The 22,407-nt window shown below is 41.8% G+C and overlaps 1 protein-coding gene across 1 annotated transcript; it reads right to left on the bottom strand.

The window, feature by feature from the left end:
* Window positions 1-10,260: 10,260 nt before the first annotated feature.
* LOC138963230 (putative methyltransferase C9orf114) lies at window positions 10,261-22,306 on the bottom strand. The gene is made up of 11 exons (XM_070335286.1): window positions 22,179-22,306; window positions 20,774-20,804; window positions 20,192-20,320; window positions 18,561-18,652; window positions 18,057-18,127; window positions 17,054-17,181; window positions 16,177-16,310; window positions 14,980-15,046; window positions 11,784-11,985; window positions 10,740-10,887; window positions 10,261-10,468 (listed from the first exon to the last, which is right to left on the bottom strand). The coding sequence occupies exons 1-11, from the start codon at window positions 22,272-22,274 to the stop codon at window positions 10,394-10,396; spliced, it is 1,173 nt and encodes a 390-aa protein (XP_070191387.1). The 5' UTR covers window positions 22,275-22,306; the 3' UTR covers window positions 10,261-10,393.
* Between the last annotated feature and the right edge of the window lie 101 nt (window positions 22,307-22,407).

Genomic DNA, 22,407 nt, shown 5'->3' on the forward strand with positions numbered 1-22,407 from the left:
TTCCTTCCTTCCTTCCTTCACTCCCTCCTTTCTTTCTTCCTTCACTCCCTCCTTTCTTCCTTACTTCACTCCCTCCTTTCTTCCTTCCTTCCTTACTTCACTCCCTCCTTTCTTTCTTCCTTCCTTACTTCACTCCCTCCTTTTATTCCTTACTTTACTCCCTCCTTTCTTCCTTCCTTCCTTCACTCCCTCCTTTCTTCCTTCCTTCCTTACTTACTTCACTCACTCCCTCCTTTCTTCCTTCCTTCCTTCACTCCCTCCTTTCTTCCTTCCTTCCTTACTTACTTCACTCCCTCCTTTCTTCCTTCCTTCCTTCACTCCCTCCTTTCTTACTTCCTTCCTTACTTACTTCACTCCTTCCTTCCTTCCTTCCTTCCTTCCTTCCTTACTTCACTCCCTCCTTTCTTTCTTCCTTCCTTCCTTCACTCCCTCCTTTCTTCCTTCCTTCCTTACTTCACTCCCTCCTTTCTTCCTTCCTTCACTCCCTCCTTTCTTCCTTCCTTCCTTCCTTCACTCCCTCCTTTCTTCCTTCCTTCCTTCCTTCACTCCCTCCTTTCTTCCTTCCTTCCTTACTTCACTCCCTCCTTTCTTCCTTCCTTCCTTACTTCACTCCTTCTTTTCTTTCTTCCTTCCTTCCTTCACTCCCTCCTTTCTTCCTTCCTTCCTTACTTCACTCCCTCATTTCTTCCTTCCTTCCTTACTTCACTCCCTCCTTTCTTCCTTCCTTCCTTACTTCACTCCCTCCTTTCTTCCTTCCTTCCTTCCTTCCATCACTCCCTCCTTTCTTCCTTCCTTCCTTACTTCACTCCCTCCTTTCTTCCTTCCTTCCTTCCTTCACTCCCTCCTTTCTTCCTTCCTTCCTTACTTCACTCCCTCCTTTCTTCCTTCCTTCCTTCCATCACTCCCTCCTTTCTTGCTTCCTTCCGTACTTCACTCCCTCCTTTCTTCCTTCCTTCCTTCCTTCACTCCCTCCTTTCTTTCTTCCTTCACTCCCTCCTTTCTTCCTTACTTCACTCCCTCCTTTCTTCCTTCCTTACTCACTCCCTCCTTCCTTACTTCACTCCCTCCTTTCTTCCTTCCTACCTTTCTCAAGTTGCTTTCGTAACTTCGACAAAATCACAACAGAAGCAACACTCGGAAACAGAACGTGAACATACTGTTGATTTTTTTTCTCATCTACGTCGTACTTCCACATCAATTTTGTTTGTGTTTCTTCTCTGTACATACTCTTCGTTCTGAAGACTTTTCTTTGAAATTGTAAAGCCAATTTCCCGAGTAAATGAAGTGTTGTTAGTGGTTGAAGAAAAGCCGTTGAAATCCGTGGCGGCAACAGGCACTGCGCGTGGATGGCTGCAAAACTATGGAAAGCCGTTTGGCTCATAACCAATACACGTGTAAGGAATAATTTATACACGTGTAAGAAATAATTCATACACGTGTAAGAAATGATTTATACACGTGTATAAATCATTTCTTACACGTGTATAGATTATTTCTTACACGTGTATAAATTATTTCTCACACGTATATAAATTATTTCTTACACGTGTATTGGTTACTAGATGATTACCCGCTTCGCCGGGTACAGGATTCGCCGGGAAGAAGTAGAGCCGAATACCAGGCTGCGCCTGGGGCCGGGTGTACGCCGGCTTCGCCGGCGCACGAAGGAAAGAAGATAAACGCGCAAAACACTGGAGACCTTTTAAAAATAGTAACGTGCAGTGACCTTCTAAAAATAGTAACGTAGTAACGGGAATATGGATTGACGCCACACGAAGGAAGGGAGATAAACGCAAAACACTGGAGAAGATAAGGAAGAGTTACTGGGAATGGTGAAATGAACAGAAAAACCAAAATCGGTTCAGCGCTGCGCGCTGAGAGCACGTGTTGAAATATCTCATCGATGAGGTTGTGTCCGGGGTCTCTCTGAATAAGCCCACCAAATTTGAAGCAGATCCATCGAGAACTTTGGCCGCGCATCGCGCACAGACACACAGACAGACACAAGTCGTATATATATATAGATGAACCAAACGGCTTTCCATACAAAACAGACTAGAACAACTCCAACTACTTTTCAGAGTACACGTGCAAAGTTGAGGAGAAAAAAAAGAGAAGAATGAGAAAAAGAAGACAAGGGCATGTCAAACTCACTTTTTCAAAGCGCGTTATTTTCAGCATGGAGTGCGGAGTGCAAGAAAAGCAAAGTGTTCCACTAGCTTTCACAAGCTTCCAGTGCATACTCACACTGGCTGGCACGTCAGTACCGGCGCACGTACACACCGTGACACACACACACACACTGACACGCATGTACTCACACACATGTCACACACACACCACACACACACATACACAAGCATGTACTCACACACACACACACACACAAGCATGTACTCACACACACACACACACACACACAAGCATGTACTCACGATCGCACACACACACACACACACACACACACACTTGATACTTACAAGCACATTTACATGCACGCACACACACACACACACACAAGTACACACACACACAAGTACTCACACACACACATACACACACACACACACACACACACACACACACACACACACACACACACACACACACACACACACACACATACACACACACACACACACACACACATATATAGGCACATAGACACACACACACACACACACATAGGCACATACACACAGCCACACACACAAGTACCGGCTCACACACACACACACACACACACACACACACACTGCTGAGTGTATGAAGCTCTTCTTCTCTTAACTATTAGTCTTTTTCTTCCTCTCCTTCTTTCCAAAGCAGGTAATAGAACTTGTGATGTGGTTGCATCCAGCCAGGGCGAGATGGCTCCAAAAGCGATTTGCTAACTTTTCTCTTTTCCTGCTTTTTTTTCTTTTTCTTTTTCTATTTTTTCATTTTTATTTTGTATATAAAGGCAGAGTCTTTTCCGTGTAAACTATTTGGTTTCCCATCTCAGATCTGTCCAAGATTCAGGCACTCATTGGATAACATCATACCGCCACTTGGCAGGGCTCCCCATAGCGCGCGTCCCTGCGTCCTATACGCACTAGAAGCCGAAAACACGTACTAGAAATATATGGAGGGGGTCCCTGGACGCACTAGATGTTAAAAGAGCGGGTCCTAGGACGCACTTAATTTCCTTTATCGTGCGTACCGTAGATACCATTTTCAGACTGCAATCGACACTTCGCAGTAGGCTACACTATACGTGACCACAATGTTTTATAAGTACACTGAGACTTTTCGGCTTTTGGACCCTTGGGACCCTCTAAAATACTGCAGTGGGGGTCCATGGACCCTCTAAAATACTGCAGTGGGGGTCCATGGACCCTCTAAAATACTGCAGTGGGGGTCCATGGACCCTCTAAAATACTGCAGTGGGGGTCCATGGACCCTCTAAAATACTGCAGTGGGGGTCCATGGACCCTCTAAAATACTGCAGTGGGGGTCCATGGACCCTCTAACATTTAAAAGTGGGGTCCCGGGACGCACTAGGAGGGTGTCCGCGGGGAGCCCTGCTTGGTCACATAACGAGGATTTCTATGAAATGATTTCTTAAAAGGTCACTATAGTGTCAACCTGCTAAATTCTTCAATTAAAATATACCAACTCTTGACAGGAAACAGAAAGTATGTCGATGTTGGGCATGTGTCCAAGGTGGCCTTACCAGATAGTGAGCAGGGCCGGTATGCAGGAATCAACTTTAGGCCAAACAAAAATATATGTTTGTTTAGGGTAACCCGGCCGACTCGAATTTTTTTTCTTTTTCTTCTCAAACAAAAGTCGAAAAAAAAAACCTCTGGCACATTTTGCGAACCATACCAAGACTAAAAATACAAAAATAAATATTTTAACAAAGCCGACCTACCGACCCTATATTTTTGGTCACGTTACCCTTAACCAACATATATTTTTGTTTGGCCTTATAGACTTTCGTCCGGGATAAACTTCATCGAGAGTACAGCTTATCTTGGACTGAAGTCTCTAACCTCGACTCTTGCATGCCGGCCCAGAACTGTTTCTGCGAGAAGGGCTGTGCCTGTAAGTTTCTTCTTGAACCTGTTACGTCTGTTTCAGGGGAGGTAATCTGCTATCGCTCTGGATATCGAGAATCGTTTGACTTTCCGTTCTTCCAGCAAAATTGTCTTTGCACAGTTGTCGAGACCTAGTGTCTCGAGTCACGAAGTCGGAATGCGGCTGCCTGGAATGTGGATAGTCTCAACATTTGTGTTTCACGCAAGTTTTTTTAGACGAGCTGCGTTTGCATAAATCTCACCTCAATTTTGGTTCCCCCTCTTCGAAGGAGCTGAGAATATACTGACTTTGGGAAACAAGGGAGACAATAATTCAAGAGAGTAAAGTCTATGTGCACTGCGAAAAGTGGGTTAGACTAGAGTAGAACTGAAATAGTATCAAACAGACAAAGGATGCATGAGCTTGAAATAGAACACTCCTGACACTTGTACAAAACGTTAGAAAGACTGCTGTCGTCCATGAATGCGTTGAAATATTTAACTTGTCATTTAGTTGGAGGTCCACTCCGCCTCTCGAAAACAGTTCGCCGCACTGTCCCATGTATGGCCAGGCTTTATCATGGGATCAGACCATCCCTCCACTTGGTCACATACCAAAAATCAACACACTGACTAATTGCTGTGTTGAGTTGGACTTTTTTGATGAATTAATTTTCGAAAAAGCTACCCGGCATGCAGTGCCTTTCACGAAATAAATCCTTTTAAAACAAGAAGGGCAAAGCCCATACGACTCACATGCTTGACCTAAACCTAGCAATGACATCATACACTAAGAACTGCTTTACACATTTTTCCTACCAAAATACATGTGACCTTGACCCAAGGTCAAGGTCATCCAAGGTCATGCAACACAAAGCTGTTAATTCAAGACATAGGAAGTACAATGGTGCTTATTGGCTCTTTCTACCATGAGATATGGTCACTTTTAGTGGTTCACTACCTTATTTTGGTCACATTTCATAAGGGTCAAAGTGACCTTGACCTTGATCATATGTGACCAAATGTGTTTCATGATGAAAGCATAACATGTGCCCCTCATAATTTTTAAGTTTGTAACAGTTATCTTCCATAGTTCAGGGTCAAGGTCACTTCAAAATATGTATACAATCCAACTTTGAAGAGCTCCTGTGACCTTGACCTTGAAGCAAGGTAAACCAAACTGGTATCAAAAGATGGGGCTTACTTTGCCCTATATATCATATATAGGTGAAGTATTGAATCTCAAAAACTTCAGAGAAAATGTGAAAAATGTGAAAAATAGCTGTTTTTTATGGCAACATTTATGGCCCCTGCGACCTTGACCTTGAAGCAAGGTCAAGATGCTATGTATGTTTTTTGGGGCCTTGTCATCATACACCATCTTGCCAAATTTGGTACTGATAGACTGAATAGTGTCCAAGAAATATCCAACGTTAAAGTTTTCCGGACGGACGGACGTCCGGACGTCCGGACGTCCGGACGGACGGACGGACGGACGACTCGGGTGAGTACATAGACTCACTTTTGCTTCGCATGTGAGTCAAAAAACCACCAGTGTGCACAGAGAGCACCCAGGCTGTTCATTATTGGTATGTGACCAAGTTAGCGATGTAAAAGTCGGACCAGATCTGAAACGGTAAGGCGAACTACTGTTTTCACGAGCCGGAGTGGGTCTTCTTCTCGTGTAAGCGAGCATGGCCACTCAAACAGATCTGTCCTCATCTTATCCACTACAAGGGTGGATCTAGGGGGGTTTCCGGGGTTTCCGCGCCACACACACACACAAATAAACAAAGAAAAAAAATTTGAACCAACCAAAAATGATGGCTTAGATTGCGCCAGATTGCTCCATTTTCCTTGTTTTTGTCACACAAAAATTCGGGAGGGCCGGCCGGTCTTTGTCTTCTAAATGACGGTTTTGGAAGGTAGTTGGGTAATTTGTTCGGTCAATTTTCCTTGGTTAGATCCAAATTTGTCTTCTTAAATTTACTTTTGGAAGGTGTAGGCCTATTACTATTAGGGGAAGTTTTTTGGCTCATTTTGCACCAGATTGCTCCATTTTCCTTGTTTTTATCAACATTTTCCGGGGGTAGGGCACATGCCTCCGGGCCCCCTTAGGAGGTTTGGGCGCTTGGCGCCCTCAAGTAAACGATTTGCGTAGTCGATCTGTCCCTATGTGTGGTGGATAGCATGATTTAATGGCACAAGGAGGATGATACCTTCAAGGCAACGAATATAGAAATCGATTGAAATCGTCGACCAGACCGAATCAGTAGAATATAAGATGTTTGGGGGCTTCTTGACAGACAAGCTTTGTTGTTGGTCCGAGGGGGCATATCGTTTTCGGTTTCATCTCTATCGACGAAGGCGGAGGTTGATAAAGATGAAAACCAAAGGCGATATGCTCTCCGAGGACCAACACAAAACGCTGGTCTGACAACAAGCCGGCCACCAAACATCGTTTTTGTCATTATTTTGGATGAGCAAAAGTACGCATAATTACAGACGGGATCCCTATTCTCAACGTAATATTTAGAATGCAATTCACTTCAAAGCGCGTCACAGTAGTTCGAGATAACACATCATACTTGTCAGTGACGTCAAAAGTAACTTCTTCATGGCTTTTTTTCCAGTCTAAAAATGTACAGAGCTGCCATCATGTTTGCGAGTTCCGTAAGTTTTTGGCATATTCCTTTTCTTTTAAGTGTTTTATGACTTTTCGTTGTGCATTTTGCGATTACAGAGATAAGTTGCAAATTGACCATTTGTCGCCGCGGTAATTATCAACATTGATTGGGTCTTTGAGAGTGAATGCTTACAACCGTTGTCCTCGGAAACACGAATCCAAAGCCGTGATGGTTCCACACATCTAACAATCAGCCTGATTGGCTTTTACTTTGACAATCCACGTTTCGCCTGAAAGCTCAAACCCATTCACCACCTCGATTTGTAACATGGGGAACAGTGTTATTTATTCCCCAGCTGGTTATGAATGAAAACTCGTGAAAATGATGACAATGATACTTGTCATATGCTGTCCTCAAGGCAGTATTACAAGACGTTTTACTTCCACCGCATTGGCTATATAAATTATGTTCGAGCCCCAGCACGTTCGAACTTAACTTTTAAACGATTAGGGCCTGATTTTATTTTCTCTTTGAGAAATAGCATATCCTTCCAAAGGGATATAAAACAAGAGGTTAATTATTCGTAGAAGAGTACTTGCATAACAAACATCACAAACTATTGTCACGTGTCAACAAATTTAAAATATCTGTCCACCCTTTTCCTTCATGACGGACAGACTAGATGCAGATAAGAGGCCTAGCTGTTTATATCAGTATAGTCTGACAAATACTCGAGCTAACTTTTTGCTAAATCTCACTCAGTGGAGAAAAAATATGCTTATTCTGTTGTTTCCAGGCCATAGACGTAGGAAAATAAAAATTAATGAGGGAGAGGGTGTGACAAAAATCTGCTGAAATTGAAAAAATGATAAACACACTCAAAGACAAACGCACAGACAGACAGACAAACACACACACACACACACACACACAGACAAACACACAGAGACAAACACACACATAGGGCCTACTACACACACACACGCACGCAAGTGTACACAAAGGTGCTAATCAATAAAATACTAAATCATCAACACATAGAACCCACGGCAGAGCAACACGGGATTAATGAGCTTATAACCGGGGAAAAGCACAAACGGAAGAAACGCAACCATAGTAGCAAAGGTATACATTTTTTACAGTATAATTATCCTCACATAGTTTTGCTACACATCATTTCTGCTGAAAATAACTACAAAATACAGGAGAACGTTGCTCGAATTCTGCACTGGGCGATGATAGGTTGTGTGCGGCATTTCTCATGAGTTACGAGCTTCAGTCAGACTGGCAGACACAATTGTTTCTGGTCTGTTTTCTTTACAACAATTTACACTCACTTACATGTTCGCAGACCTACTTGCACTGCTGTAAGAAGTCACTGGGTAAGTGGGGGGGGGGGGGGGTACACCGTGTGTGTGTTTGCTTGCGTGCGAGCGTTATTGGTGTGTGACTGTGTTTGTGTGTGCTTGCTTGCATACTCGTGAGTATGTGTGTGTGTGTTTACTTGCGTGAGTGCGTTATTGGTGTGTGTGTGTTTGCTTGCGTGAGTGCGTGCGTTATTGGTGTGGGTGTGTGTGTGTGTGTGCGTGTATGCATGCTCGTGTCAGTGTGTTTGTGTGTGTGTGTGTGTGTGTGTGCGCGTTATTGGTGTGTGTCTGTGTTTGTTTGCTTGCATGCTCGTGTGTGTGCCGGTGTGTGTGTGTGTGTGTGTGCGTTATTGGTGTGTGTCTGTGTTTGTGTGTGTGTGTGTGCGTTATTGGTGTGTGTCTGTGTTTGTGTGTGCTTGCTTGCTTGCATGCTCGTGTGTGTGTGTGTTTGCTTGCGTGAGTGCGTGCGTTATTGGTGTGTGTGTGTGTGTGTGCGTGCGTGCATGCATGCATGCATGCATGCTCGTGTCAGTGTGTGTGTGCCAGTGTGTGTACGTGTGTGAGTCAGTGTGTGTGCGCGCGTGCGTGCGTGATATCAAGTTGTGCGAGCGTGCATGCTCGTATGTGCGCGTGAGTGTGTGCCCCTGTGTGCGTGCGCGTGTGTGTTGATGGCAGTGACAGCTAAACTGGCAGATTATGAGGGCGGGGTGGGGGAGGGGGGTGTTGGAGAGAGAGAGAGAGACTGAGAGAGAGAGAGAGAGAGAGAGAGAGAGGGAGGGGGTGGTGAGCTCTCGAAGGATGATGAGTTATCATCATTGCTTCCCTTTTCGTGGGTGAACACCTTTGTTCTGGAGCAAAGTAGGGCGACGATATTCGCACAATGTTTTCCTTGCTTGTTATGGTAATAGTACTGTTAGTACTGAATGGCGGTTCCAGGCATACTTACTGCATTGTGTAGATGCGTCGTCTCACTAGCTGGCTCACTTTCATAAATCATTTTTACCTACATGATCGTGAGGGTCGTTGTAAACAGCAACGTGACTGACAAGGTGTTGGAGGATCATGGTTCTACGGGTGGAGAAGTTTTAATTGAATACAAGCATGCAGGAAAAAGTAACGCAATGTGCAATGTCCCCTCCTCACCCCAAAGCCTCATCATATCCCTTCTTTTCTATGCCCCCTCCTTTCCCCTGTTCCTCCTATCCCTCTTATCCATGTCTCCTCCTCGAAAGAGAGAATGCTTTATGTCCTACAGGCTAAATATTTCGCCTCTTAAGGACAAGATATGGGTTATACGATTCGAGTTTTACGCCCTCATGGCTTTTTGACGAGATACACAAATGTATGCGTGTTTAGGTGGTATCAGCCATCTGCACTTATGGCAGAATGACCGAGGTCTTTTACGTGCCATTGTGGTGACACGGGGGTGGGACATGGCTTCCGTCTCTGGGTCTACACATAAAGTTGACCCGTGTCCGGCCCGGCCCGAATTCGAACCTGCGACCTTCCGATCATAAGTCCAGTGCTCTACCAACTGAGCTACCAGGCCCCCACATCCTTGCCTCCTCCTACCTCTTCTTATCCGTGTCCCCCTAGAAACTCCTCTTACCCACGAAACACCAGAAACTAACACACTATAAACGTACACTTCCCAGACACCAAGACCTGTTGACATTTACTTTTAGTTAAGCGACCTTTTCTGGCTGCTGGGGTAGGTACTTACCTATACAGTAAGTAGGAAGGTTTACGCACTGTGTTGTCAGGGAAAGTGAATTACATTTCACTTAAGAATAAAAGCACCTGCGCTGCAGTCCGCAAGAACTGGAAGAACAGGTCACACTGGTTTCTGTAAAGCGCGTGAACATAGGATTGATTTTCTTTAATTTTGAGCACATTTTCAGATAAAACATGACAAACCTACAAATTTTTGGATGTCAACAGGGACATTATAAAAAAACGGTCATACACGTAAAATTCCACTCGTGCAAAAAACACGAGTGTACGTGGGAGTTTCAGCCCACAAACGCAGAAGAAGAAGAAGATTTGTATCGAAAAAAAAAAAGTCTGGGGATACAGTCTTGAAGAATTCACATGTACAATTTCATGAAGATCTGTCCAGTAGTTTTCTGGGAATCGCTGTACATACACACACACACACATGTGCACACACACACTTGACTAAAACTAGAAAACTATCGCAACCACACATACACACAAACTCACACAGAGAATGTTTTTTGTAAGTTTTGTTTACTGCTTCACTATCCATGTACTCAAGTGTTATCTTCATTCCCTCACACCATGCACACCCATGTACACGCATTGCCGGCTATTTTTATCATCATTGTTGATTTGCTATCTTCGCAGCCTCAAGTATTTTTGGCCGCAGGGCTGACATCGTGATCAGGACAGCCTCCTGTAAAAACAAAGGTTATGCACACAAATTGTTAGAAAATAATTGAACGTGTGAGGTTACACGTGAATGCACACACAAAATCACATTCTCTGGCCGCACTGCTGACATTGTGAAATTTCAACTAGAGAGAAATTAAGCAGTTTTAACAAAAGTGTAAAATGAAATTCCTCATTACATTCTCACACGTCATACCGCACAAAACCTGTGTCAGAACGAGTCTCCCAACATGCACGTAACGTTATTACTGTCAAGCAAAACTGTCATTTCATACCTCAGTTCTGATGGTGCGGCTGCCTTGGTCGGGACAGGAGTTGACGTAGTGGTGGAAGAGAAGGCTGGGGTCGTCCTCATCCAGGTTGGGGTCAACTTCCAGGCTGGCCTCCAGGCCCTGCACTCCGCCAAACACCACCAGGGCGTGTCTGAAAACATTGTCGACATCATCATCATCATCATCATCATCACTTTCATAATCATCATTGTCATTATTACAGTGGAACCCCCACAGGTACCACTGTACTCCTGATATTAGTCGGGCAAAGTCAACTTCTCAAAGTCTACTTCACGAATCTCGCTGCACAAAATTTTGACACTGAATTATCGGTACATCATAACTGTCAACAAACCAGGTTGGCAAGCATTTTAAGATTTGCCTCTGCCCCAAGTATCTGACAATGACACAACCCCTGCCCCAAGTATCTGACAATGACACAACCCCTGCCCCAAGTATCTGACAATAACACAACTCCTGCCTCTTCCTTCTTCTCCTTGAAAGTGTTTGTCCAGTCTATCTATAGACCACTAAATGACACAAAAGAAGGCTCTCAGTGACTGACAACATGTTCCATCACTGGAAAAACATTATTGACTGAACTAATCAAGACCTGTTTGTATTTAAAAAAAAACATAAACAAACAAAAAGTGTGAAAGTAAATTGTCTTTTCTCTTTTCTGCCCCCTGTACCATTGTAATGCAAAATCTTCTTCTGCTCTGTATCATTGTAATGCAAAATCTTCTGCTCTCTGTATCATTGCAATGCAAAATCTTCTTCTGCCCCCTGTACCATTGTAATGCAAAATCTTCTTCTGCTCTCAGATCTCTTCAAAGATGGCCACTTACTTGAAAGGAGGAATCTCCAAAGAGTCAATTGTCTCCCTTGTCACCACAGTGAGATCATAGTACTGTTAAAGTTTTACTTGTAGAACAAGTTGATTACATGTGAAAATAACATGTCTTTTCTCTTTTTTTTCTCCTGTGCCATTATAATGCAAAATCTTGCTCTGCTCTCTGTCAGTTGTCTTCAAAGCTGGGCACTTACTTGAAAGTAGGAATCTCCAAAGAGTCGATAGATTCTCCTCTCTCTGACGTGCCCACGGTGAGATCATAGCCCTCGTCGTAGGGACACTGTGTGAACACCTCGCCCAGGTTTGCGGCCAGTCTCACGGTGTAGCCCCAGTACAGGCCAAGCTTTTTTCTCGGCGTGCTTGGTGCCACCACCTTGCCTTTCCTCTTCTTGCCGTCTTGAAACAAGAAGAGCAAACGCTCGATCGAGTCACTTTCGCAGTTCTGAATATTATATGAGGCATCAGATGGACAGGAAGAAATTGCTATTCACAACACAATACAGATGTAAATAATTTGATGTAAAGAATAATCCTATAAAGTTTGAATCAAATCCGATGAATAGTTTCAGAGATATGATATTTCAATTTTTTTCCTTCAAGACATACCTGTGACCTTGAAAAAGGTCAAAGGTCACCAAAGCAGACGTCAAAGTGTAGAGGTCACTGGGAGTCACGTTCACATAAAATTTGAGCCCGGTCACTTTTATAGTTTCCGAGAAAAGCCCAACGTTAAGTTGTGTGTTGCCGAACAGAAAAGGCTAGTTATCTCCCTTGTTTTTCTGATAACGTTCGTAAAAGGCTACAGATGTAAATACTTTGATGTAAAGAATAATCCTACAAAGTTTCAATCACATCCGATGAACTTTGTCAAAGATATAAATTGTCTAATTTTTCCTTTGACGCTGACCTGTGACCTTGAAAAAGGTCAAAGGTCAACGAAACCATCGTTAAAGTGTAGAGGTCATTAGAGGTCACGACTAAACAAAATATGAGCCGGATCGCTTTGATAGTTTCCGAGAAAAGTCCAACGTTAAGGTGGTGTCTACGGACGGCCGGCCGGCCGGACAGACTAACACTGACCGATTACATAGAGTCACTTTTTCTCAAGTGACTCAAAAACCCAGAACAATGGTGACTGCGCATGAGAGTGAGAAATAAAAAGACCAAACAATACTGTACACGCGTGTTTAGCAAAGATGATAGGTTTGTTTTGGTTTGTGAGTCGTAAAATATTAATCTTTAATCTATAGTCCTTCTTTCTGTTCTGTTGTCTGTCTTCTTATTTTTTCTGATTTGTGCCTGAGGAAGCCCCTGGTGGTGGAAACGTCGCGCTTTGTGCCTGAGGAAGGCCCTGGTGGTGGAAACGTCGCGCTTTGTGCCTGAGAAAGGCCCTGGTGGTGGAAACGTCGCGCTTTGTGCCTGAGGAAGGCCCTGGTGGTGGAAACGTTGCGCTTTGTGCCTGAGGAAGGCCCTGGTGGTGGAAACGTCGCGCTTTGTGCCTGAGGAAGGCCCTGGTGGTGGAAACGTCGCGCTCTGTGCCTGAGGAAGGCCCTGGTGGTCGAAACGTCGCGCTTTGTGCCTGAGGAAGGCCCTGGTGGTCGAAACGTCGCGCTCTGTGCCTGAGGAAGGCCCTGGTGGTCGAAACGTCGCGCTTTGTGCCTGAGGAAGGCCCTGGTGGTGGAAACGTCGCACTCTGTGCCTGAGGAAGGCCCTGGTGGTGGAAACGTCGCGCTTTGTGCCTGAGAAAGGCCCTGGTGGTGGAAACGTCGCGCTTTGTGCCTGAGGAAGGCCCTGGTGGTGGAAACGTTGCGCTTTGTGCCTGAGGAAGGCCCTGGTGGTGGAAACGTCGCGCTCTGTGCCTGAGGAAGGCCCTGGTGGTCGAAACGTCGCGCTTTGTGCCTGAGGAAGACCCTGGTGGTCGAAACGTCGCGCTTTGTGCCTGAGGAAGGCCCTGGTGGTCGAAACATCGCGCTCTGTGCCTGAGGAAGGCCCTGGTGGTCGAAACGTCGCGCTTTGTGCCTGAGGAAGGCCCTGGTGGTGGAAACGTCGTGCTTTGTTGTTCGTATCGTCTTCGTTAAACATGTGAGTACAGTATTTGTTGGTCTTTTTATTTGAAAAAAACATCAAACCAAAATACAGATTGACAAAGGGATGATGGTTTTTCACTGATTTGGGTAAGTTACATAGCCTGAATATAAGCAAAAAAACTTAAGACATTATAAAAAGAAAAGTTTTAAAAGTTAAATGGGACAGAAAAAACAACAGAATGATGGCTTTTTACTCATTGTGGTTAGTTATGCAGCCTTAGTACCAGCCAAAAAAAGTACAGAAGTTATGAACAGAAAAGTCTTGAATAGGACAGAAAGAAGAAAAAACAGAATGATGGCTTTTTACTGATTTTGGTGAGTTGTGCAGCCTAAATACCAGCCAAAAAATTACAGAAGTTACTGATTTTGGTGAGATACACAGCCTGAACGCCAGAACACAAAACAATCAAAATCAAAGCAATCCAAAGCAGGGATGTTATCTGACATCAGCAGTCTTCAAACCGTAGAAACTTCTGTCAAATCAAAGTTCCATAAATTGCTAAAGTGAAAAGAAAGTCCAGCAAGACTCAAACATATCAATAATATATAAATAAAATCAAGAAAAGACATGCACTTGCAAAAGAAATTCGCTCAATAAAACTATTAATGAAAAGAAATAAAATCTCCACTAAAGGAATAGGGACTAAAGTTTTCCAGAACAGCAGAGGAGTAAATCCTGCCCATGGTTTCCAGAAGATGAAGGCGTTTTACCTTATACTAAAAATATCAGTATCAGGAGTATGTACGTATGCTACCTTGAAAAAAAATTGGTGCCCCTGGTATGCACCTAACTGGTGTTTTAAATTAGTAAATGGCCCCTAAGGTATCCACACAATTTTCCTTCGCAGTTGTAAGTCAGTCTCTATATTCTGTTCAGCTCTCAACAGCACTGCCATTCACAGAACAAGAAGTTGCTTCCCTTTACCAAGCTTAGTGGCCAACAACAAATAAAGAAAACCTTTGTATCCTAGCTCCACCAGCAGTAGAACTAAGACTTGGTTTTGTTCTTGTTGTTGTTGTGGGTTTGTATACTCTGTGACTCTGTATGAAAAAAAACCGAATTAACACTTTCTACCCCACCTAGGTTGACCAAGTTTTTTTTAGCCGAGACCAGCTGTGCTGCAGCAGGTCACTCAGAATTGTAGTAACTGTGTATCAACATGCTGGAATGCAGGCGCTAGATGGACTTTGCAGGAAGCGACTGAAGCTAACAGTCTGAGCGGATATATCCGTACCTGGTCAGATAGAGCCATATGAGTGGGTACGGATATATCCGTACCTGGGAGACAATGAGTTAACTCACCTGCGTTTTTGTCCATTTTGACCGTGACCCGAACGTGAGGCTCTATTTGCTTGTCAAGCTGAACTTCCTGAATGATGAAGATAAAGGTTTGAATTTTATTTTTCAAAAAACACACATATTTTTGTCCTGCAGTTTTCTCAATAAGACAGAATCACATGAATGCATAATACCAAAACACAATGTTGTTCCCAGCCTCAGAGGACAACGGTTGGACCTGGACTAAAAATATGTATACGTCCAAATGTGTGTCTGTGTCCGTCAGAAGACCCCTACATGTCACAGCTTTCGGACAGACAAACCAGGAGTCATACCAATGCATCACATCAAAAAGGTATGCGTCACAGACCGGAGCGTGGGAACAACCCTGACGTGCGCATCTTGTTACAGAAACATAAAAAAGAAAAAGTGATTACCTTTTTTAAAAGGCCAACATCTTGTTACAGAAACATAAAAAAGAAAAAGTGATTACCTTTTTTAAAAGGCCAACATCTTGTTACAGAAACATACAAAAGTAAAAGTGATTACCTTTTTTAAAAGGCCAACATCTTGTTACAGAAACATACAAAAGTAAAAGTGATTACCTTTTTTAAAAGGCCAACATCTTGTTACAGAAACATACAAAAGTAAAAGTGATTACCTTTTTTAAAAGGCCAACATCTTGTTACAGAAACATACAAAAGTAAAAGTGATTACCTTTTTTAAAAGGCCAACATCTTGTTACAGAAACATACAAAAGTAAAAGTGATTACCTTTTTTAAAAGGCCAACATCTTGTTACAGAAACATACAAAAGTAAAAGTGATTACCTTTTTTAAAAGGCCAACATCTTGTTACAGAAACATACAAAAGTAAAAGTGATTACCTTTTTTAAAAGGCCAACATCTTGTTACAGAAACATACAAAAGTAAAAGTGATTACCTTTTTTAAAAAGCCAACATCTTGTTACAGAAACATACAAAAGTAAAAGTGATTACCTTTTTTAAAAGGCCAACATCTTGTTACAGAAACATACAAAAGTAAAAGTGATTACCTTTTTTAAAAGGCCAACATCTTGTTACAGAAACATAAAAAAGAAAAAGTGATTACCTTTTTTAAAAGGCCAACATCTTGTTACAGAAACATAAAAAAGAAAAAGTGATTACCTTTTTTAAAAGGCCAACATCTTGTTACAGAAACATACAAAAGTAAAAGTGATTACCTTTTTTAAAAGGCCAACATCGGCAAATGATCCCTGGTTTGGTCTGAGTGGCTTCTTGAGCACCACCCCTTCTCTGTACGGCATGTCGTCTGTCGCTCTCATGTGATGGGGGCTGTCCAGTGGGTTTAGCAAACCTGCCCAGGAGTTGAAACACTAAAAACACTAACAACACTAAAAACACTAAAAACACTAACAACACTAACAACACTAAAAACACTAAAAACACTAACAACACTAAAAACACTAAAAACACTAACAACACTAAAAACACTAACAACACTAAAAACACTAACAACACTAACAACACTAACAACACTAACAACACTAACAACACTAAAAACACTAACAACACTAAAAACACTAAAAAATTGATGGGCGTCAGTGAGACAGTGACCAAATGCTTCGTACATTACGGTGCGCTGTCACCGGTTCTGGGATGAATCCCCAATTCGGTAGTCGATACAAATTACAACAGCCTTTTTCAAGGCATGATGATGAGAACAATGTTAGCGATCTCCATTTCTATGATCACTTTCTGTTTCGTTGTTATTAAGCTTATTAGCCTTGTCATTGTATTTTATTTGTGAGGAGTGTATGTGTGGATTTTTCGGAAATAATTCCGTCAGGTTTGTATGGGCTGTGAAAGAGTGACCTTTTCTTACAAAACCTTGTACATACAAACATTGGAAGGGCCAATCACAAGCGAGGCGTGTGTCGGAAACACTTGCATGTTTCCATGTGTTTTTGACACATCCCTCGCTGGTTATCGACCCCTCCAATGTTTGTATGAGGTTTTGCAAGAAAAGGTCACTCTCCCATAACCCATACAAACCCGACGGAGTTATTTTCAGAATTCGTCTATTCTGAAGTGTGTTACCTGCATACTGAAGAAACTCGTGTCGTTTGAAGAGACCCTTGCGCAAATACTGCGGACACTCCAGGTACTCCAGGATGAGCTTTAGCTGCAGGCAGCCCTGCTTCTTTGCGTCTTCAATGGTACCATCACTGGAAGAATGACAAAAGCATAAACATTAACTTCATGTCATGTTGTTATAGAATGTACAGAAAATACCCACATGAGTGGTTACCCTGTATAAAAGGGGCCGAGTAGCTCAGTTCTGAGCTGGTAGAGCACGGGACTTGTGTTCCTAGGGTGACAGGTTCGATTCCAGGCTGGGATGGACATGGGTCAACTTCATGTGCAGACTCAGAGATGGTATCCATATCCCACCCCTGCGTCACTAAAGACCTCGGTCATTCTGCCATAAGTGCAGGTGGCTGATTACACCTAAACACGCACACACCTTGGTAACACAACTCTTGTTGTTGATAGTTTTCCACTGGGAGGAAGCGACCCGAAATTCCTAGCATTGGGATCATAATTATAGTAAATGGAATGGAATCAAATAATCTCAAACATTGCTGAATTGTCATAACACCTTTCTTAGAAGTGCATACATAACTGATGCACATCTTGTACACGCAGGAAACTAGCAGCTTGCTTGGTGACTAGACAATCGTGTCAATGAAATGATGTTGTGCTAGCCTGGCAACAATCGAAAATATATGATTGCATGACATCAAAAGAGTCGTCATCGAACAGCCAACCCGATTGCCAGCCCTCATGTTTTTGCGAGCACATCAAAAGAGATGCTCACCTATTCTTGCCAAATCCTAGCCTTCCTTGCAGCGACTGGTCCCCAAGAAAGATTCTTACTTGTAGCGCTATGCACCGAAACCTCGCAAACTCTACGCTCACAAAAGTGGGATTTTATTATGCTGCAATATGATTTATATCTGTTTTTAGAAAGTGTGTATTGTCCACTAGTAACACCCTGCTAGCATTAGCATGTGTGTGTTTTTTAGGCTTTATACTTTACCTGCTTAATGCGTTTGTTTCGTCAAACACCACAATCTCGTCCACATTGAACACCACTGCCGCACGAGCAATCTATCAACAGAAAGAAAAGAAAAAACAATGAAAATATATAACTTACAACAAGGTCACATTCTGACAGATGCTTTGCGCGCGCGTGTGTGTGTGTGTGTGTTTCATTACTGCTAAACTGTATTACTATTAGCATTACACATTGTTAATCTCATTTTCAGTTGCAAACATCTCTGTGTAATGTGATGCAACAGCACAACAGTCACACCAAAATCTTAGCGCATAAAAATAAAGAATGAAATAGATTTTGTTATAGCCTTTTTTCTGTTCCGTCCAGTACTTGTAAATCCAATGATTGCTAATAGTAATACTTGCTAAGTACTGGTAGTGAGGCTGTGCAGTGACATGAAATAAATATAAATAAATACATGTTAATATATAAATAAATGAATAAATAAGAAAGTTTGCACAGTTAAGAAAAGTAATACACACTTACCTGTCCTGCCAAATAAGACCGCAGTTCCCTGGACTGTGCGTTGTCTAGAATGGACCCAGGTAGCGCTATCGACACTGTGTAATGCCTGCCCACTGAAACAGTACAGTACAATAAAATATATACCATACCATACAATACAGTATCATACAATACAGTATCATACAATACAGTATCATACAATACAGTATCATACAATACAGTACCATACAATACAGTACCATACAATACAGTACCATACAATACAGTATCATACAATACAGTATCATACAATACAGTATCATACAATACAGTATCATACAATACAGTACCATACAATACAGTACCATACAATACAGTACCATACAATACAGTACCATACAATACAGTACCATACAATACAGTACCATACAATACAGTACCATACAATACAGTATCATACAATACAGTATCATACAATACAGTACCATACAATACAGTATCATACAATACAGTACCATACAATACAGTGCCATACAATACAGTATCATACAATACAGTATCATACAATACAGTATCATACAATACAGTATCATACAATACAGTATCATACAATACAGTATCATACAATACAGTATCATACAATACAGTACCATACAATACAGTACCATACAATACAGTATCATACAATACAGTATCATACAATACAGTATCATACAATACAGTACCATACAATACAGTATCATACAATACAGTATCATACAATACAGTACCATTCAATACAGTACCATACAATACAGTACCATACAATACAGTATCATACAATACAGTATCATACAATACAGTATCATACAATACAGTATCATACAATACAGTATCATACAATACAGTACCATACAATACAGTACCATACAATACAGTACCATACAATACAGTACCATACAATACAGTACCATACAATACAGTACCATACAATACAGTATCATACAATACAGTATCATACAATACAGTATCATACAATACAGTATCATACAATACAGTATCATACAATACAGTATCATACAATACAGTATCATACAATACAGTATCATACAATACAGTATCATACAATACAGTATCATACAGTATCATACAATTCAATTTCTGGTTTAGTGCATCGTGGGACCTTCCCCATGAATGTCTGGTACGTTTCATCAGCTCGTAGTCAATCAATCAATGAGTCTTATATCGCGCATATTCCGTGGGTACAGTTCTAGGCGCTTTGCAGTGATGCCGTGTGAGATGAAATTTTATACGGCCAGTAGATTGCAGCCATGTCGGCGCATATTTATCTTTCACGGCCTTATTCCAAGTCACACGGGTATGGTAGACAATTATTAACTGTGCCTAAGCAATTTTGCCAGGACAGACCCTTTTGTCAATCGTGGGATCTTTAACGTACACACCCAATGTAGTATACACGGGGGGTGGTTCGGACACCGAAGAGAGTCTGCACACAAAGTTGACTCTGTGAAATAAATTTCCGCCGAACCTGGGATCGAACTCGCGCTGACAGCGGCCAACGGAATACAAATCCAGCGCGCTACCAACTGAGCTACATCCCCGTACAGGAAGCAGGGACACACAGTTTGGGGAGCCCCGCTACAACAGTGCATAACCTTTTACACTACACTTACATAGCTTGGATTTCTCTTCCTCGTCTTCCTCTTCTTTTGCCTTTGCAATCTCCTCTTCTCTCTGCTTCTTTTCCTGCTCCCATTGTTGAATCAGTTTTTCCTCCTTGTGTTTTTGTTTTTCAGCTCGACCTTTGAAAGAATTAGTCAATTACAGATCGTAAGTGCATGCATGTAAATGTACTAAAAAGCATCACATTTGACAAATATCAAACAAGACAATAATTTGTCAGATTCACACACCCAAGGAAATTGGGATAGTAAATTATGCTAATTCAGTAATTGGGCTTAAAAAAAACTTTGTTTTGGTATATATTATATATATTTGACAAAAATCTAGGTAGATGAATTGTTTTAGTGTGTTTGCAACTATGAGTATGACTATGAGGAGAATAATTAAGGCAAACAGATGTAAACACTGATAGTGATGATAGTGATACTGATAAAAGTTTCAGTTTATTTGTGATTTGATCATGCATTCAATCCGACCATTTGCAGGTACAAAGTATTCTATGCTGATCAAACCAAAGACTGAACGTTAAACATCAAAATGACTTAATTAGCTTACATTATACATCAACTTACGTTGTTTGTAGAGATCTAGAAGCTCTTTGTGCTGAAAATCAAGTGAACAATAGGATTATTTGCAGTCATTCACTAATCAGTTTACCATACTAAAACACACCTACATATGCAGATAATCCACACTTCCTTCATCCCCATCACCAAAGGGCCAGGTTGCTTGAGGTGGGGTAGGCGACACAAGCTGATCGAATCACATGCACTCACAGATACACACATGTAAATGATGTATACACACACAGCAGAAAGTAAACAAACAAACAGTTAAACAAACCAAGAACAAAACAAGAAGGGCAAAGCCCATACGACTCACATGCTTGACCTTCTGCTTTACACATTTTTCCTACCAAAATACATGTGACCTTGACCCAAGGTCAAGGTCATCCAAGGTCATGCAACACAAAGCTGTTAATTCAAGACATAGGAAGTACAATGGTGCTTATTGGCTCTTTCTACCATGAGATATGGTCACTTTTAGTGGTTCACTACCTTATTTTGGTCACATTTCATAAGGGTCAATGTGACCTTGACCTTGATCATATGGGACCAAATGTGTCTCATGATGAAAGCAAAACATGTGCCCCACATAATTTTTAAGTTTGAAACAGTTATCTTCCATAGTTCAGGGTCAAGGTCACTTCAAAATATGTATACAATCCAACTTTGAAGAGCTCCTGTGACCTTGACCTTGAAGCAAGGTAAACCAAACTGGTATCAAAAGATGGGGCTTACTTTGCCCTATATATCATATATAGGTGAGGTATTCAATCTCAAAAACTTCAGAGAAAATGGGAAAAATGTGAAAAATAGCTGTTTTTTAGACAACATTTATGGCCCCTGCGACCTTGACCTTGAAGCAAGGTCAAGATGCTATGTATGTTTTTTGGGGCCTTGTCATCATACACCATCTTGCCAAATTTGGTACTGATAGACTGAATAGTGTCCAAGAAATATTCAACGTTAAAGTTTTCCGGCCGGCCGGCCGGACGGACGGACGGACGGACGACTCGGGTGAGTACATAGACTCACTTTTGCTTCGCATGTGAGTCAAAAACAAGTCAACTGTTGTTAAAAATAAAATTAAAAAAACATTAATAATAGCTCACAGTCAGTCACAATGACAAAAATGCCACGTTCAATGATTGAGTTCTTTTTTTGTGGTCACGTTAACATCCATCAGATGTGACTGGGTGTCGTATCAGATGTTTTGTATTCAGAAGACCTGTGTAAAAATCGTCTGAGATCAGCGTGGAAGACGTTCATACTTTTTTTTTAAGGAATCTTGTTCTTGACTCAAAACTGAATCCCACTTGTGACTTGAGTATTGGTCATTCACTCATCATGACAGTATGTTCCCTGAGGCACGAACAGATTTCATTCTTCATTCTGGACCAAAAAAAATCCATACCGTTGAAGGCAAATCTGGCTTTTTGTAGTCCTCTATCTTCAGTTTCTTCTGTTTTGGTTCCATTTCGTTGGTCTTGTTGACAGCTTTCCTGTCCATGTGCTTCTGACCTAAAGCTAGCAAGAAAGTATATTATAGTATACCAAATGGGAATAAAAACAAACACAAGATTGACAAGCTTGTTCTTTGCAAAACAATAACCCGCAAAGAAATGCAACTGTTATGGGTTAAT

This window comes from Littorina saxatilis, linkage group LG3 (genome assembly GCF_037325665.1).
Source record: "Littorina saxatilis isolate snail1 linkage group LG3, US_GU_Lsax_2.0, whole genome shotgun sequence".
Taxonomy (NCBI): domain Eukaryota; kingdom Metazoa; phylum Mollusca; class Gastropoda; order Littorinimorpha; family Littorinidae; genus Littorina; species Littorina saxatilis.